The sequence below is a fragment of the Symphodus melops genome (assembly GCF_947650265.1).
Source record: "Symphodus melops genome assembly, chromosome: 7".
In the NCBI taxonomy this organism is placed as follows: Eukaryota; Metazoa; Chordata; class Actinopteri; order Labriformes; family Labridae; genus Symphodus; species Symphodus melops.
This window is the reverse complement of record NC_136697.1, coordinates 19,911,837-19,930,322: the sequence shown is the minus strand read 5'-3', so window position 1 is coordinate 19,930,322 and position 18,486 is coordinate 19,911,837. Positions and strand designations below refer to the sequence as shown.

At 41.1% G+C, this 18,486-nt stretch overlaps 1 protein-coding gene across 2 annotated transcripts in view; it reads right to left on the bottom strand.

The window, feature by feature from the left end:
• Positions 1 to 18,486, bottom strand: part of greb1l (GREB1 like retinoic acid receptor coactivator) — a 42,555-nt gene that overhangs the window by 6,894 nt on the left and 17,175 nt on the right. The window contains exons 1-23 of one of the 2 annotated variants that reach the window (XM_079347870.1): positions 18,104 to 18,384; positions 15,255 to 15,368; positions 12,255 to 12,414; positions 11,818 to 11,985; positions 11,410 to 11,586; positions 11,091 to 11,267; positions 10,829 to 10,951; positions 9,529 to 9,651; positions 8,078 to 8,215; positions 7,819 to 7,944; positions 7,065 to 7,205; positions 6,594 to 6,779; positions 6,079 to 6,378; positions 5,852 to 5,980; positions 5,026 to 5,160; positions 4,436 to 4,636; positions 4,126 to 4,306; positions 3,387 to 3,576; positions 2,663 to 2,799; positions 2,021 to 2,363; positions 1,497 to 1,612; positions 809 to 1,041; positions 142 to 698 (exon numbers count right to left, since the gene is read on the bottom strand). In XM_079347870.1, the coding sequence (XP_079203996.1) occupies positions 142 to 698; positions 809 to 1,041; positions 1,497 to 1,612; positions 2,021 to 2,363; positions 2,663 to 2,799; positions 3,387 to 3,576; positions 4,126 to 4,306; positions 4,436 to 4,636; positions 5,026 to 5,160; positions 5,852 to 5,980; positions 6,079 to 6,378; positions 6,594 to 6,779; positions 7,065 to 7,205; positions 7,819 to 7,944; positions 8,078 to 8,215; positions 9,529 to 9,651; positions 10,829 to 10,951; positions 11,091 to 11,267; positions 11,410 to 11,586; positions 11,818 to 11,985; positions 12,255 to 12,411 (4,038 nt within the window). In that variant the 5' untranslated portion in view covers positions 12,412 to 12,414; positions 15,255 to 15,368; positions 18,104 to 18,384. Of the gene's footprint in view, positions 1 to 141; positions 699 to 808; positions 1,042 to 1,496; positions 1,613 to 2,020; positions 2,364 to 2,662; positions 2,800 to 3,386; positions 3,577 to 4,125; positions 4,307 to 4,435; positions 4,637 to 5,025; positions 5,161 to 5,851; positions 5,981 to 6,078; positions 6,379 to 6,593; positions 6,780 to 7,064; positions 7,206 to 7,818; positions 7,945 to 8,077; positions 8,216 to 9,528; positions 9,652 to 10,828; positions 10,952 to 11,090; positions 11,268 to 11,409; positions 11,587 to 11,817; positions 11,986 to 12,254; positions 12,415 to 15,254; positions 15,369 to 18,103; positions 18,385 to 18,486 lie in introns of those variants that run through there. The other variant, XM_079347869.1, reaches the window with a different exon arrangement.

Genomic DNA, 18,486 nt, shown 5'->3' with positions numbered 1-18,486 from the left:
TAGCAATGGGGGAAAAAAAATCCCCTCTGTGTTATTAGAATAACACTTTAATTGCTTAAAGTTATGCAAATTGATTTTATTGAAAATGCTTAAAGTTTTGCAATGCAGGCAAACTGGAAGCAGAAGTCGTGTTTTTGGTACCTGTGGCGGTCCACTGAGCAGCAGGCGCCGTGGATGTGGCCCAAGTGGAGCCTCGTAGTCGGCATGATGCTGCCGGGCAATGGTCCACTGACGGTAGTACATGCTTTGCTCTGCCCCCTGCAGGTTGTGGGTGATAAGGGGCCTCAGCGGGCTGCTCCAGGCCACGTCTGCATGAGGCAGCAGAGAGAAGGAGCTCAGCTGACTCCCTGATTCCCCTGACAGCAGGTTGTAAGCTGCCCGGGACATGATGACTGTCCGCGGTGAAACCCTGACAGGTTTCGGGTCACGACCACACTGCGTGGACTGGCTGGGCCTCTGGGTCGATGAAGAAGATGGGGAAGGGGAGGAGGAGGATGAAGAGGAACTGGAGCAAAGAGACGGTGGTGCCTTAGAGGTTTGGGATGGGTTGGAGGAGAGTTGGCTTCCCATGGAGTCACATTCCTGCTTGATGCCTTGAGTTGACCCCATGTCTGAGCTAATGGCGCCTTCAGGTTGGAAGGTGGAGGTTGAAGGCTTCTGAGAAGAGTCTGCAACATCAGATGAACTGACACCGTTCTCTGCCAAAGAGCCAAAGAGGAATAATAAAAAAGAGTGCAATGTTAATTAAACTTGAAAAATAAGAGATGTGATTTTTGAATAATCAATCCTGAGAGTCATCCGGATTTACCAGAGGTTCGGGTTACTGCGCTGCTGTTGCTCTGAGGTCTTTCAAGCTCATCTCCATCATTTAAACTGGTGGCGGCCCTCTCTCCGTCTGATTCCCGAGTGACCACGTCCTTCTTGTGCTCCTGGATGACACTCGTGGACACATGGGTACAGGCAAGACCAACCTCCTGCTCCAAGGCAGTACGAGTCAGGTAGCTGGAGTCTATCAGACGCAGGTCGCTGTATTTCAAAGACCTGGAAGGATAAAAGTGTGAAAAAACATCAGATTTGAATTCCCTTTAATAAATATTTATTTTAAGGCTTTCAAAGTGATCTCATATTTGAAAATGCCCTTTGAGCCAAAATGACCTTTTTGTTATTTGTTTGAATGATAATTAAAACATGTCTTAACAGAAGGGCCGTAACTCTAAGATGGGTAACTGATGTTACGCAACACAGATACAGGACTGAGATCTGACAAAGGACTGAGGGCGGGACAAAAATGTAAGTTGACCCTCCTGTAGAGAAGACAACACACTGCGTAAATGCAGACATGTAAAACAACACTAGGAGGAGGAACCTGAGACGACTGAAGAGCCAACCAAGATACATTTGAGATGAGCGTTCAAGGAAATGTCCCACGCTTTCCATGAAAACCTGTCCTGACTAAATGTGAACTTGAGGAGTGATATTATGATGTATGAGTCTACCTGGGGAAAGTCTCTCCAAGAGGGTCCTTCCCTGTCAGGATGACGATGCAGGGCAGCCCCTCCAGATCTTCATAAGTGTGCGGCACCCAGTCTTCATTCTCACAGCCTCTCCACACCTACAAGACGACCATTTTTAGTGAAGCATGTTTGTACATGCTTCTGAAGGGTTTTCTCTATTTCTTGTGAACCCATTGGTCACTTTGTGGTTGAAAACACTTTTTAAATAAAGGTTACTTTTTATATCAGTATACATGTATGGCTGATACTGGACTTTTGGATATCAAACAAGACATAAAAAGGCTTTTTTTTAAGAATTTGCAAATGTGATCAGACAAAACACATTTATTGATTACTAGTTTTGTACTAAATTCAAACACTTTATTTGGTCACAAGGTTCCAGATTATTCTTAAAAGCCTAAAAAAAGAAAAAGTAGAAAATAAATCTTCTCCTTGCTTAAAACATAAACAAACAGGTATTTTTTATATGCCTATAAAACCAAAAAAGATCAATTTGATATTCTCACCCTGAGGCAGTTGATGAAGTTTTTGGGCAAGTTAAGTTCGGAGGCGGGGCTTCCCAGCAACACAGCAAAGCAAAGCTGGAGCCCCAGTTTGTCTCTCACATCCTCCAGCCGCTCCCGGGCGAGCATGGCCAGCTGAAGCGAGGGGACTCGTACCAGTAGCATGTGGCCCCGGCCCTGGGAGCCCTCTCTGCTCGGAGCATTGATTAAGTCCTCCACCATGGCCAGGGTTTCTGGGGTAATGTGGTCTCTCAGGGAAGGCGAGGAGGTCAACGCCATCATGGCCTCGGTGTACTGCTGAATCAGCAGGTAGCTACGGATCACCATGCTGTGGAGGTGCGGATGTCTGGGGGCCGCAGGTAGCATGATTTTTTGAATGGATTTCTTCAATTATACATTTTGTAAATACATCATCGAAGACAGAAAACACCAGCTACAATCACACTCAAGATACCACCACTAAATCTAACACTGAACATAAATTAAAGTTGCACATGAGACAATGAAAAATATCTTAGAAATTCAATAAAATTTCAAATGTGCAAAAGTGACACATCCTTTCCAAATATTCAGAGACTTCACTATTAATAAACATAAACTGTGCATTAAAATAAATGCACTAATCCGTGCTGACACCATGCTGACCTTTCCAGGAGAGTGTGGACCATCTTCTCAAAGGCATCGTCACAGCGCAGGATGGGGCTGGCCACGCCCCACTGCAGAGAGTTGCTGTAGTCCCTCAGGCCAAAGTAGATTAACTCATTGGCAGACTGCTCCCCCTGCTGGAAGAAGAAAATAACACAGCACTGAGTACTGACAGGCAAAAAAACAACAATTTTATTTATTTACAATATATATACATGTTTTTTTTTAGAAATAACAAAGAATTATATCCCTCCTTTGACCCACTAATCCTGGAAAATAGAATAATTTATATCTGAGATTATGTGTAATATATTTTAAATGTTACCTAAAACCCTAAAACTTTTTTTTAAGTAGCTGTCGATCAATAGAATTCCAATCAAACCCATCTTGACATTAACAGACCAAATATTGCTTTGCTGACTTGATAGCAGCACCCTCAATCAGAAAGAGTCCTGTGCAGTTTAAGTCCAGCAGGTGGAGTAGCTGAACCGCAGCTGTTACAAAATAGACTCAGGAAAATCAAAATAGGCAACATATCTCAATCTTACAATTAAAATCCTGGGTGACTTTCAGAAAAGAAAATCAAGATAATTACAGTAATGCTGTATGTGTTTTGATTTTCAACAGCACAACAAATGCAGTATCAGAATGACAGAAATGACCCTTTTTTATAATTGTCAGAATCTTTTTGAGGAGCTTTTAGTGTTACAATAACTGTTCTCACCTGACTTTCATTGGACGGCCAGTGAACTTCATTGTGAAGGCTGATGCGGGACTGGCAGGTCTGCAGCGTGTGTGGGAAGCAGCTGACCTGCAGGACCAGGAGGTTCATGGCATCCAGGACTTCCTGGCAGTTCACCACCCGGTCAGCTAAACCCTGCAGCTCCCCGTGGCACACAGAGCCCGACAGAGCACTACAAAGGGAAAAGGTTATTGGGTTATTTTCATTTTAGATTCCTTCAGAAATGATACCATTGCTTTTAATTGCATTATAAACTACTCAGGCTCAGTTCTGAGATGACTACACAGTATTCTGTTTCTAAAAAAATATATCCTGGAAACAGGAACTGTTCTATCTTATGTTTTTGGCAGGGATACAGCAGTTTATTTGTAAAAACAAAACAAAACAGATGATCATTGCATGCAACAATTTTAGAAAAATAAAGGCCAGATATCCATGACAAACAAATAATAGAGTAAATAACAAAGACAAGTCAAGAAAATAAAACTCTGTAAGCTGTAATTCAGATATCTCAAGTTCATAGATACTGTACGCTTTATTTGTTTTTTACTTGCTTTGTAGCCGTTCTCCTCTCCCCACTTTATCTGTACATAAAAAGTGCAAAGCTGGACTTGCAGCCATAACACACTTATCTTTTCACAAAGAGCATTAGAGAATCAGCAAAGCAAAAGAAAGTCAGTTCTCACAAGGTTGTAGAGCAGCTTCCTTTCTTTCTGCATACCTTGTGAGGTCGACGTGTGAGTTGTCGTGAATGAGTACGAACAGAGTGTAAGGGTTCTGTTTGACTTTCTTCATGAAGGACTCCATCTTGGTGTGAACGTCACCATCCAGACGCACCACGTACTTGTCTGATTTCTGGCCAGCTGAGGAGGCTTCTTCGATTCCTAGGTCCACAAGCACCCCTAAGAAGATCAGAAAAAAAAGAAGTTAATTTTAAAGTAATGTTGTAGCCAGAGCACTGCTTGAACTGTACTGTATGGCACAATAAGTTTAAGACCAAAGTAAGTGAAGAACTCTTCCTCAAAACAAACCTGATTGTTGGATGCGCTGAGCTGTCTGGTGCACCAGAATGTGAGATGGAGGAACCAAAACCAAAAAGTCCACTTTGCAAAAACGTCCCAAGTCGAGATTCTGCGTTCCTGAGTCAGCGATGGAGCAGACTTGGGAGAGGAGGCTGCGAGCAACCCTGAGCTGGGTGGGATAGATCTGAAAGACCTTACTCAGCAGATCTGCTGTTGGAAAATCGGAAGACCATATGAATCAAAGCAATTGTCAACAAAACGTGCAACAAAACAAGAAATGCCACAAGTAATACGGACTGTCAAAATGTTGAAAATATTGTTATCAATAAAAAATATGTTCTCATTTATTGCTGTTTGCAGAACATTTAAACCGACATCTTCATATTTATGATAAACAAAGATAACTGGACAGTGGATCTGGTCTGACATCAAGGTGACTAGGATTCCTGTCATACTTGGATTAAAGATAAATCACCAAATGGAACAGCAACATATTGATTGCAGCATTCTCTTAAGTTCTATGGATTGTTTTGGCTGGTAAATAATGTAGGTCCTGACAGGTCACTTTATACAGGGAGCACATTGGGGAGCAGTCTAACCTCTGCCTGAAGGTGGTGACATGCTGGCAGCCTCCTGGGAGTGAATGTAGTCAGTGACATCGCCTTGGAAGGGCTGAATGACCTGTCCCTTCCGCCGGCGCTGGTATCGCACCAGCTGCTTGTCTAGATTGTCCCCTAGAAAAACAAGCAGACACCAGCGTTACACACAGACACGGAGGCAGATAAACAAACGGCTGCAGCACAGCTGAGTGCAGTCGACGTACAACACAGACAGTAAAATCCAGTCATTAAACCGATTATCTTTGATGTGTAACAAAATGTTTTGAGTCCCTGTTGTCCTTCAGTATATTTTAAGACAAAATATCAGTGTCATGGCCCATGAAGTTAAATTGTTAATATGGGCTCATGAATACTCTTTTGCACCAGTAAAGAAAGTCAACAAAATCCCCTAAATTAAATAAATGTTAATATCTAATTAGGCCTTGATAGACACAATTATGAGAACAATTGCACAACTTTTTTCACCATATAACAACAAGTTTCACATTACAAAATGTATACTAAGCAATACGACAGGTCCTATTTGTCAGGTACAGAGTTGCCCCGACTAAATAACTATTTAAAGATGGCAACCTATCAGATAGTGACACAACTTGATGTACGATCATGTTTATTATTCTATTACAGCTGATAAAAAAAAAAAAAAAAGGTCACCAATGAGTGTTTACTTTGGCTAACAGAAATCCTGTACTCTAAATGTGACATGGATGGCTGACATTCAGTTAATCTTTCAGACAAAGACGTAACAACTTTGAAATCTTTAAAAGGAACGACTTTGCACATATTTGAAGAAAAGAGCTCTCACCCAATGATGTGGTCTTAAAGTGAGAAGCCAAGATGCTGACTTTTCCTGTGATGAGTTCGTAGCTGATCTCCTTTAGAAACTCATTGGTGGTGAGCATGCCTTCAGCTAAGGCCCGCGCCTGGTACTTCCCTGTTTCCAACACATAAATATAGAATAGTTTCATAATGTGCACAGACAGATCAGAGAATCATCAGGTACATTTACTTCAGGTCTGTTGCAGAACTCACCCAAAACAAGCACACAGAACTCGTTTCCACCCGCTTTGGAGGCACATATGATGACAACATAGGTGGGTAGGCGCTGCTGTTGGAGGGGACCCTCACTGAGAGAGCGGAGTGACTCGGAGATGCCCTCTCCCAAAGAGTTGTGGGTGACCACAACTTGAACGCTGCCCCCAGAAACGCTGGCTTCAAGCCGAGCCAACCAGGGCAACTGTGAGGGGGAGATAGCTGGACCCCCTGGGCAACACAGCATCGCCTTCAGAACAATCTGCTCCAGCTCCTCCCGCAGGGGAATCTGCTCTATACCTGAGAAAAATAAATAAATAAATCACATAAGAAAATCTGAACCAAAAATCTAAACTTTAATTTAAAACAGTATGCAAATATGTGATGTTTGTTTTGCCAGTTTCAGTTAAAAACACCACCCTCTGTTTTTGATAACAGCTCACATTCAACATGCAGAAGAAATACAAGTAATAGAAAGACTGTTTTCCGTATGTGAGTTTGTTTTTCTTGCTTACCTAAACGTGCAAGATACTGCAAAGTGAGGAGGATCATTGTCTCCACACAGAGAAGTTGGCTGCTGTTGAGGCCCAATGTCTCCAGGGTTCTCTCTTTCAGCTGGCTACTCTTATAACAGCTGACCAGCAGGGGGCTCACCACTATGTCCCCAACATTCCCATAGAAGTAAGGTAAAGTGCCGTGCCCTGAAATGAAACATCAGCATGAATCGAACTTAAACATAAAGTAGCTAGAAATGTTTTAACATAAAGTGATATTTTATCAACTTAGCAACATGAGGCATCTTGCTGTGAAAACTTGTATGACTTGTTGCAAGCTAATACAAAAGAAAAAAAAATTCCAAGCAGGAAATCAATCACAATTTATTGCTTTTGGGCCTGCAGTGTTCTAAAAATAAAGTTGGCCTATTTAAACAGTCAACATTTGCATTTGGTATTGTCGAGCCGAAAATGAGTTTGTAAAGTTTGTACCGATTAGGATGACAGGCCGAACTCCCGACAAATTCAGCAGATTGTTGGGGACAATGACCGTTTCTCCAGCTGTGATAGGCTGGGGCTGAATGACTCCTGCTACTGCTGGCTGTGGAGAGGAGGACCCTGCTAAAACCGAGCCTGGAGGGAAATAATTACCATGTCAGTACTAGGATTAGTAAACTCCAGCTAAGTTATGTTTAAACATACGGGCATACAGTAAGTGTATTACATTCATCAAATACAATAGACCTTTTTTGGCTGCTGTTATTAGTTCTAAACAATCAGGTAAGAGAGGTTTTTTTTTAAATGACAGTGGTATATAAATAACCACCATTACATGATGCCCAGGAAATCCTCCTCAATCAAACAATTTTTATCATCATTTTGTCCACAAACACTCTGGCTCTATCTCCATGGAGACACTGAGTGAATCAGCCCGAACAACAAGACAACATCAGGGATGTCAGGCACACTCATGTCTAAACCAGAGAGAGAGGTTTACAGCAACACAATCTATACTCTACACACACATGCTTACACACACACACACACACACACACACACACACACACACACACACACACACACACACACACACACACACACACACACACACACACAGGGAAATAAACCAAGAAGAAAACACCTGACATCTGACATAGGAGGTCAACCTGCATCCTTTATCACTGTGACTCATGTAGAAGAATACATAATAGCTCAAAGAGCTCTCCTTTATATTTCAGATACGGACCTGGAGAACAAACTATTGGTCGAATGGCTGGCACAGGGACAGCTTTCGGTGGCACAGGCACCGATGAGCCAGGATGCCAGCTCCGATGGCGTTTCTTTGGAGGTCCCGAGTTCATAGCAGAGGATACTGAAAATCAGAAACACACACAAAGAACAAGTCAGCACAGATTAGCAGATTAGAAGGGATTTTTATATAATGCTATGGTAAAAAAAAGAAAAACACATTTAGTTTTTATTTATTTATGCAAAAAAATAGTCACCAGGACTTCCTCCTAGGTCAGCACTGCGATACCCTGGACCCTGAGGCCCTAAAGAGACCTGGGAAGGGCTCAGTAAAGGGGGACGTCCATCAACACCAAGACCATTAGCTGGCATGCTCACCCTCAGAGCTGTGGGTACTGGAGAAACAGATAAATGCTTTGATACACTTATTAACATTGACAATGTTTAAAAGTCAGCATCTTTGATATAAAGAAACTATCTACTACCAACTATCTACTCTAACTACCATCATGCTAGCAGATATTGTATGTCCGGCTGTATGCAAGCATAGTAATGGGTTTTGACAAAATGCTCATTAGCATGCTAACTTGCACATTTAAATAATGCTGAAGTGTTGGCAGTACACAATGGTTACCGTGACACAATCTTAACCAAAAGCATTAGCATGCTAAAATACGAACTTTAAAGTAAAAAGTAAAGCTGAAACTGTCCTATGTATAAAAAGTTTATTAAACCATGGCCATACTGTTCACGTATAGTGTTAGCATAAACTATTAAAAAAAAGCAAAACACCACTGAGGCTTTCATTGGTTTGTTAGTATCAAGACATGGACGAAGGAAGAAGGAAAATGAATGAAAACACAGTCGTTACTAGGAAGCAACATTCATTTCTGTACAATACTTCATGACTTTCTGATGAAGATAAGCCAGCCATTAAGTCAAATGTGGTTGACCAACCAACCAACCAGTATTGCCATTCCTTACTCCAAAAAATACATAAACAAGTGTACACACTATAAAAAAAAAAAAGAAGAATGGATTAGACTGTAAAAGAATGTAACCCGCAATGACAGTATGTTGGACATGCAATGATCCTAAATAAAGAAAGAATTTAAAAAACAACAAACAAACAAAAAAAAACAAGTGTACACAAAAATGTTTTTGCAGCTACATGTTTCTAGACAGGTTGGGTAATACATGATAATAAATCAGTTCTAACAGGGACATATTGATTTCCTATACATGAATGGCCAATGACCGGATTGGCCATTTTCCAATCTCATATTCACTGTGTTTGCAATACGCTAAAACATTGATTGGTGCGTGTAGCCTTTGCCTGTCAATATCACAACCTTATAAAGGGGCTAATGGATAGCAAGACCTTAAAAAGTCATTACGGCATTCCTTCCTTCAATATTGATTAGCGTGTATGAGTGCACACATGCAAATGTGTGTTTGTGTGTATATGTAAGCAGGTTTTGACAGATGCTAATCTTGGCCCCATAGTCAGCTGCAGTCCCATCTGCCTTATGGTGAACTGTGTAAAATAAAAACCACCTGTAGCTAAGCGAACCTCAGGCTAGTGTCAAAGCCTAGATGCAGCCTGAAATGTAACATGAAACTGTGGTGAAGCATCATGAAAAAGGAAAATAACTTCACAAGGTAGTTAGCAAAATGATAACATTGCAATCCTTGAAAAGAGCCTCACCTATTGGTAGAGTCTTGTTTCCAGGTGTCGAAGTCAGAGGTTTGAGAAAACTGCAGTCTCTGCTGATGTCCTGACTTCCAAAAAAGATGGATGATGTCTGTGTTGTTCTGGTGGGTGGAGAATCTGGAGGTATAGACAAAACTTTTTAGGCTTTTAAGGAATTTTTTTTTTTTTAAAAATTAAAAAAAAAACAAGCTTCCTGTATTGCCGATTCGCAAAATGTCCTTTTCAAAAGCTACTCTATAATTTCTTGTCATGCTCAAAACTCAAAAAGTAGAATTACACCCACTATGGCCCTGATTGGTCATCTGGTTACCTTTGGCCTTAGGTTGGTATAAAAAAAACCCTGCTTGTGTCCAATGTCCACTGCACAAAACAAACTGTAACTCTCCTGGTCATTAATCATTTCAGGATAAACGGTCATTTGAAGCTGGGAAGAAATGCTAGGGCTTCTAACCTTTTGGCTTCTAGATTAAGTGACCTTGTTAGGAGCAGGAAGTACCTGAAGGTCACAGCCAGAAGATCTGTAGCAATGTGTATGCCAACAATGAGCCCTCAGCTGTCTTACGCATTAATGTGTGAGGCAGGCAGCGTACAGGTTGAGAACAAATCAATACTATAAGCCAGAGAAGCTGGGGTGGGGGTGGGGGGGAGAGAGATTCTTCTCCTTAAAGAGAAGCAGAATCTGTCAGAAAAATATGACATAAATATAGGTTACCCAGATAAATCTTTTTTAGTAGTTATCTTACACTCCTGTTCATTTCTTTATTGGAATTTTACCAAGATCAAGTTGTTTAGAGTAAAATTGCAACTGCAAAGGATATCAGACATTGTGATAACCACTTCTAATAAGGAGAGAAATACAAAAAAACTCAAATGTTTATTTACCATTTTATGAAATGTCTACATGTCTCTCATTTAAAAACCAAGGCATCACAGCAAGAAGCCACCTTGCTTCACCAGAGCTTTATTCTCTGATTGGCTTGATGCAGTCGAGTGGTTCAAGAATCAGGCTATGCTCACCTAATAAATTACAGGGCTCAGCCAATACCACTTGTCTCTAAGGCAACAACATAAACCTGTCAGCACTGACCTGCAGCCACAATGACTCCTTTCAGTGAAATGTAAAGTGCATATTCAAAGTGTCACAGAAAGTAGGCAGTGCATTCTACCAAACTTTATTCTTCTTTTAGTTTTTAGTAGATCAAATGTTGATATAATCATCTTTCGTTTCTGTTTGTTCTCACAAATCGTTGTTAAAGTGAGCAGTAAGTGCAAGTGTACATGTGTGCAGACTCACCAGAGAGGGACGGGGGAGACGAACTGTGTCCACTGGTGCCTCCGTTTTCTTTACTGCTGAGGGAGGAGGACGAGCTTGGTTTGGATGTTGATGTGCTGCCGGAGAATGGACGGGTCTTGCAGTCTGAAGTGGAGGAAACAGAGATGAAAGACTTGACATAAAAGTCCATATAATCAAAGAATGAAAGGCTGGGGGGCAAGAGAGAATGGTTTTATGCATATTTTGTATTGAAACACTGGGATTTTTATGAAGAGGTTTTCACCTTTCCAGCAGATGAGGGGTCCTTTGCACAGAGCACCCTGAGAATTCTTCACCAGGTAGTTTTTTAAGTGCTTCTGCTTCTTGGGCTGTGTGGATAACTTCAGGTTGATGTGGTTGGAAAACTCTGTGAAATATCTGAAACCTTTTTCCCCACAGCCTACACAGTTTCCTGAAAAGCCTGCAAATGAAATAATCGTTTGGCTTTATTTGCAGACCACTGTAGATGTATGTCAAGCATAGAGTAACAACAGAATCCCCCAAAAACATTTCGAAAGCATTGTCTCCTTCACTCTAATTTCAGACTACAGGAACAAACTGACCTAAAAGTGCATTTTTCCCATTCTCATCAGGCAAATAGCGGCGGTCCACAGCACACACAAGGATGTGCTCTGGGACGCCAGGGGACTTAGCGCCAACCAGCTCAAAGCCTGCAGGGACTTCGATGGGCTCAGTTGCTATGGAGACCAGTCTGATGTCCTTGCCGGCCTGACAGAACCCTGAGAAGAAAGAATTTTTTTTCAGTCCAAGGATGAAACATATAGTTGAAGAAATAAATCAACTATGGGAATATATATATATATATTTTTTTTTTTTTGGCAAACTTAATGTTATGAAACAAAGTACAAAATAATCATTCTTCATTTTATCATCTAAAAGTTCCTTACAATTATTTCAATTTTCTGTGTTTTTACAATGAAAACCAAGGCGTTTAAGTGTATGAGAGTTACCATCCAGTGTGCAGCAGCCTTCGGGTGCAGGGGCCTGCAGGTAGGGGAGAGGAGGGCTGCTGCTGCCTGAGTCGTCGTCATCCTCTAGCTCCTCCAGATCATTGGATGAATGGCCGTTTATGAGCTCTGGCGGCTCTCCTATGTGAAGGTCGGCTTTTGACTTCACATCTAATGGACATTAAAAAAAAAACAGATTATTGTCGAAATAATCAATCACAATATTTGTATCACATGTTTATCAATACCTTAAGATTTTATAGAAAGTCTCATGGCAAGACTTCTCATTTTGATATTCATGTTGGTGCATATTAAGCAACACATTTAATAAGATCACAGTACCAAATGTTCTAGTTCTTTCTAAAATCAGTTTTTTTTCTTTAAAAAGAGGGGTATATTTCTTTCCTATGCAGCTTATAACCTATTCATATTTTTCTTACCTTCCATGTTACCAGGATACGGCTCGGGCTCCAGGTAGAGCTGCGTGAAGATGGGCTGAGGGTCTCCACTGCTTGAGCGCAGTGATGCCTCGATGGAGTTGTGGAGAGCCTCTTCAAATCGAGCAGACTTTAGCTGCCCGGCGTATGAATTTCCCATTTTCTGTGACAGAATAGAGAAAAGAGATAATGATGATGATGTTCACCACAGGTCATGCAGTAGTTCTTACATGAGACAAGCTAACTCTAAAGGAAGCAACAGGTGACCTTCACAAATACATTCATGTCTTTGTATGGACACAGCTGTGTCCTCCTGTGGGCTAGGTCAATTGGCCCTTCAATAAATTAGGAATATTTTTTTTTTTATTGAATTTTACATAATTTCTTAATTCTGGGTCTGCACTGGGACTTGAGCCAGCGACCCTCTAGGTCCCAACCCAAGTCCCTACAGGCTGCTGCCCCAAAAGCTACTGCCTCCCCGGAATTTCATACGAACATGTGCTGGATGACAATCGTCTGCTTATTTCGAAAAATTTAGTCGTGAACATCTAGTAGATGTCTTTGGCTTTAGTCCTAAAGCCATTTGTTTGGATAGACAACGCATAGATGTCACACTGGGTGATGAGATTGATGATTTAAAAAAAAATATTATTAAGAAGAGAAACATTGGGCTTAATGTTTAGTGTCTGGGTAATCTCAGCATTTATGACATTTTATGGACAAACTTTGTATTTGTCAATAAAGTAAATAACAGCTTTGATTGATGGCTCCAACTTAAAAAAGAATTATTTAAATTATAACAGAATCCTGCATAAATGCACTAAATAAATATATATACATACGAGCAGTTATGAACAACACACTCAGTTTTTCTGAGACAGCACATAATGGACAAAGCTCATGGCATTTTCCAATCTTTTTAGCCTTTCTCCTTCTCTGGGTTGCGTCATTCTGCCCCCCTCTCTCCACCCCAGTGTCCACTCAAGGACATCTGCCGGGGTCGGCCTTGTGGGCCTGAGGTTGGCCAGCCAGCTCTCTGGTGGCAGGTGGCAGCTGGACAGAGGGCTTAGTGCTTAGTCTCGAAGAAGAGACAGAGGAGAAAAATACAGACAAAAAAAAAACAGAAAGAAAGAAAGAAAAAAAAAGCTCCAGATGATGTGAAGAACTGACAGGTGGCTTAGCGAGCATCATGGTCATTACTTATCAGAGTTTTATCCTCAAACTCCCATTTTCAGTTTGTCTAAACATCTCACTTTGTCTGGCTTTAATAAAAAGTTGTTTACAATGTGTGGGATGGGAGGATAAAAAAAAAAACAAGGGGAATTTTGGCTGCTCTCACACATGCGTTTGGAGTAAAATGCTTTCATGTTTGACCTTGGACTACGCTTGAAAATCAGCATGCGTCATCCACACTGGAGGCCAAAGAGAAGCCTGCAGATCTTTGGGGGACACAGCTCTATCTCCTCAGTCAAGTCAGACAAAGAGCCCGCACAGCTGCTGAAGCACCAGCGTCCGTCTGTAACTGACCTCAACCTGAGCTCAGAGTTTAGTGATGATTCAAAGAACCTCAGACAGGCTGGGGTAGAAATGCGCAGGGACATGTCTCTCTGCAAATATTGCCACGGAAACAGCCTGTTCACTTCATTTAGTATCAAGGGGCAAAGACTAAATGAGAATTTTAAGCAATTTGCTAAATAAATCCAGCAAAAAAACCCAGAATGATTTAGGATTTTTTTCAGCAAAACATAGTTCTAATGAAAGAATCTAATTCTTTTTTCAAATGTAAAATACGTCTTCACATTCAGAAGGACTCAGTAGTTTATTACATTGAATCAAATATTGTTTTTCTGATAAATCTTCGGATACCTATGGATTTCACGTGTTTGTAAAAAATTCCCAACTTTCTTCTTTTAGTCAAAACATGTCAGTTTTAATGACATAATAACCATGTATACATTATATCAGGTACATGGAGATGACATGTTTCCAGGTTAAGAATAAAAGGACAGTTTTGCAAATTAAATCAATGATTTCCGATCTTTACTGAATGTGTCAGACAATGAATCAATACTCATGAGATACACTGTGTTTTTGGTCACACAGACCACCTGAACCTTTTATTTTGTCAATAATCAGCCGGATGAGACTCAAGCTGCGGCTGCACGTCTCACTTTGCCCACGCCTGGACAGATTCCAGACCTCATGTTTACCTAACAACCTTCCTGAGGAGGAATCTGACCGGCCCAGACAAAAGACAAGATTAACAGTGCCTGACTGTGCTGTCACAGAGATAAGGAGCTTAACAGAGTGAAGCTACAGTATGTCTTGCCTAACTGATGGAGGAAGAGAAACAGTGGGGGTTAAAAAAAGAAGAAAAAAAAGAAATGAGTGCCTGGAGGTGTTTTTAAGTAGTCTGTTCGACTGTGAAGTCGAAGGAGGCTCCAGAGGCTTCTGTGACTGGTTGACCCTGAAGTCCCGGTGGACAGATTTGTCATTAACCTCATACAGGCCGGAGGTGAACACAGAGAATGACCTTTTATCACCTGGACAACATAAAACAAAGCGTGACTGAGGCAGAGGTTGCACAACGGATGTTTCTGGAGTGCTATTCAGGTGGTTGCTAAGGTCAGATGCAGTGGGGGTGGGGGGGGATCTCAGGTGAGTCAGCGGCTGAGGCGCGCTTGATGGATAGTCAAACCTAATGAGCTGACTCCACCAAGAAGAGGCGTTTAATGTTCAAAGACTAATGGCTTAAAAGGGGTGTTCATGTTGCAGAGTGGGGAACTTAGGATCTGTCTCCCAGCCAGTCAGATGGTCAGTCAAGGCCGTTCCTCGGCTCCTCCTGGGTGGCATCGACAGATTGCACGAATGTGACCCTGAGGTCAAAATAAGCGCGTCTAATCTTCACTCGGTGGATTGAAGAGCAGAGAGAATATGCACAAGTACTCGAGAAAAAAACAGCTGAGTTTCAAATGGATGGAAGAAAAAAACAAGGTGACCTACGTTGTCGGATTTTTCTTTTTTCCCCAGGCGTGAAGAGACACCTCTGCTACATGCTGGATCCCTACCACCCCGCAGAAACTTTCAGCAGAGACATTTCACTTCATGCTCCGTGACCTGAGGGGAAAACAGGGAGACCTCACATAAGCTCAGACTGTTAACTATAACAATCAATGAAACAGTGATGTCCATATTAAACAATTCATACATCCAGAGAAGGTATCATGTGACAAACAGGAGTCAAAGGAGTCAGTATTATAACGTCAATGATTGTGTTCACCTTAATAATAAGAATAAGAATACATTCATTTCATATAGCGCCGTGTTTCTAAATATCAAAAGATGCTTTGACAAAAATAACAAACAATCAATAAACAAAACACAAACGATCAATGAAAGTTGGAAGGATGGGACTCAGTGATTGTAGGTGATGGTGAAGAGGTGAGTTTTTATCTTAATTATTCAACAACATAAAGCAGAATCACATCTGAGGTCTAAAACATAAAAAAAACACCTGATGTCTGATGCTGTTGCTCAGATTTTTTCTTCAAACTATTAAAGAAAAGAGAAAACGTGACCATTCTGAGAGTTCTCGACATATTATACAGATATGCTGCAGTTTGTTTGACTAACAAGGCAATTTCACTCGATACGTTCAATATTTTACTCAAATGAGGAACAGACATTTTACTCAAGTGTTGATACAAGTCATTTAATTAGCAGCGTTGTGTGCCGAACAGATGAATGTAAGACTTTATTTCGAACCTTAAACGTAAACAGGATAATAAAAACAAACACACACACTTTACTTCTATTACCGGTAGTTATTATGTGAAGTCTGAATCAATACAGGAATTTCTATTTATAAAGCCAAATATCAGTTGTGCAGATCAAAGGGTGCTGGAGGTCACCACAGTTAAGAGAACATGCTCATTCATTAAAATAAATGGCTGCACTTACGACCACTCCAACGTCAGAGTGCCACAAACATTACGTAGCAACTCCTGTGAGGCTAAAAGGGCGTTACGTGATACCACGGCCCTGAGGCTATTTTCATAGAACACAATTGGCTGTTTTAGTTTGCAGCTGCGCTCAGCACACACACAGTCACTCCTCTCTGAATGTATCTGTCCCCCTTCCTTTGACCCTTTGACTTAAGTATTGTTTGGCCACTCAGACCCTTAATACAACTAAAGCACACGCTTGTGACTGTGTGGTGCTGTTCTATGACAGGGGAGGCTGCTCCGGGGTCCAAGTGCTTCCAAGTAGTGAGTGTACACAAACTGGTTCACCTTGCATTTGCTGACCACTGTGGTGCTTGTTTTGTGAATGATTAGCTCGCTTGATACAACTGATCAAAGTTACGAATGTCAACAAGTCAGATTGAAAAATGTGCTCATGACTTTCTGGGCACAGGAACATTTAGAGAGAGGGTCGCCTACAAGTGGTTAAAATCATGGAGAATAAAACAAATAAGTACAACATGTTCATGCATTACCCTCCATCATAGGAATGACATGCATCTTAACTACGTCTTTCAAATTCTGTTAATTACCCTATAGCAGCACAGTCTTGGAATATTTTGATGGTTATCTGAGTCGTGAAAGACAGACGACACAGAAGGAGACGCAGATGGCTGCCGAGATGAAGATGAAGGAGCCGTAAATCTAGACATCAACACGAGCACGGCCCGAGGTGCTTGATAAGATCCTGTTTTTCCCGTAATGACATTTGAGGAAAGCTTCAGGCTGATACACCAGAGCCAGAATGGAGTCAAGGCAGCAGTTAACGACACGCCCACATTTCTGGCACACGCTCTGTGATGCAAGTGCAACTGCATGTGCACATGCACACAAACAGCCAACAGAAACATATGAAGAGCTACCCTTGATGTATACCACGAATACAAGGATTTCATTGGTTGTATAAATTACTGCTGGAATTCTAAGCACACCTATCTATTTCGTTGTTATTTTATTTTTATTTTTTTTCCGATTAGTCTAAAACATTTCTCCATTTTAAAAATACACTATTTTAAAAGTAATTCTTAAAACATGGCCGGCAAAAAATAAAACAAAATATATTTTGATTATTATTTTATGTCAAACTGAAAAAAAAAAACCCCCACAAAAAAACCCCTGCATTCTTCAAATGTCAATTATTTCAGTTAACAATCATAGCTGAAATAATTTGCAACCTATCACCTGCAGACAATGTATCAGACATCACCTTAGCATCATCTACATTTTGTATTTTTTTAGATATCAAATTTCATCAAAAAGTTCTGAGAGAGAGAGAGCGAGAGAGAGAGAGAGAGAGAGATATCTGTTTATTTGATCAGTTCTGAGTCAGCAGATCTTTCAATGTGAGGAAATCCCTCTACTGACCTCCTTTTTGAAAGATTTTGAACACATATCTGAAGGATGGAGTCAGGGATATGTTCAGATGTCTGCGTTATACACTGGACACTTACATTGGCTCACATTTAAAATGGACTTATCGAAAACTAGAGGTAGTTCAAAACTAGAAAAATCTATGAACTAATGTTGGATGATTTAATTTGACTTTCGGGTGCATCTTAATCCTTTTACAGTATTGTTATGCTTAAACATTTAAGGTCCACACCGAACCAATAGTTAACATGCGAGAATGAGCCCAGCACACTCTTTACATTAGAAAAGACACTGACCATCACAAATAAGAGGGAGGGGGGAGGGGGGGGAATGAGGAGTAAAAAAAAAAGACAAACATCTCTTCATGTTGTCTAAATGAGGTGCTAAAAGCCCATCTCATTAATGCTTCATCAGCGCCACGTGACACACAGAGAGAGGTTTAAAAAGCTTCTTCTGTACCTTCCATGGCTGTTCGGTCACTCTGCATCTATATCCCAATGAAAAGCAGTAAATCCAAAAGATGACGGCAGATTCTTTCAGATAAAGTCCATGCTCGAAATAAATCCTTATGGAAGTTTAATCCAGGCAGCATGTGGAGTTTCACTCTTCTCTGGTATGTCTCCAGTCACCTTTGTCATGAGAATGAAATGGGAATCCCACTCTTGCCCTCAGTACAGCACAAACCCTCCCTCTCTCTCTCGCCCTCTCTCTCTCACTCACATGCAAACAAACAACACACACACACACACAACTGACCCCTCCCCCTAGAACCAGTGCCTCCTCTGTCCTGTGCCATTTGCCAAGAATGGGGGGGGGGGGATCCATTGGGGCTCATTCATCTT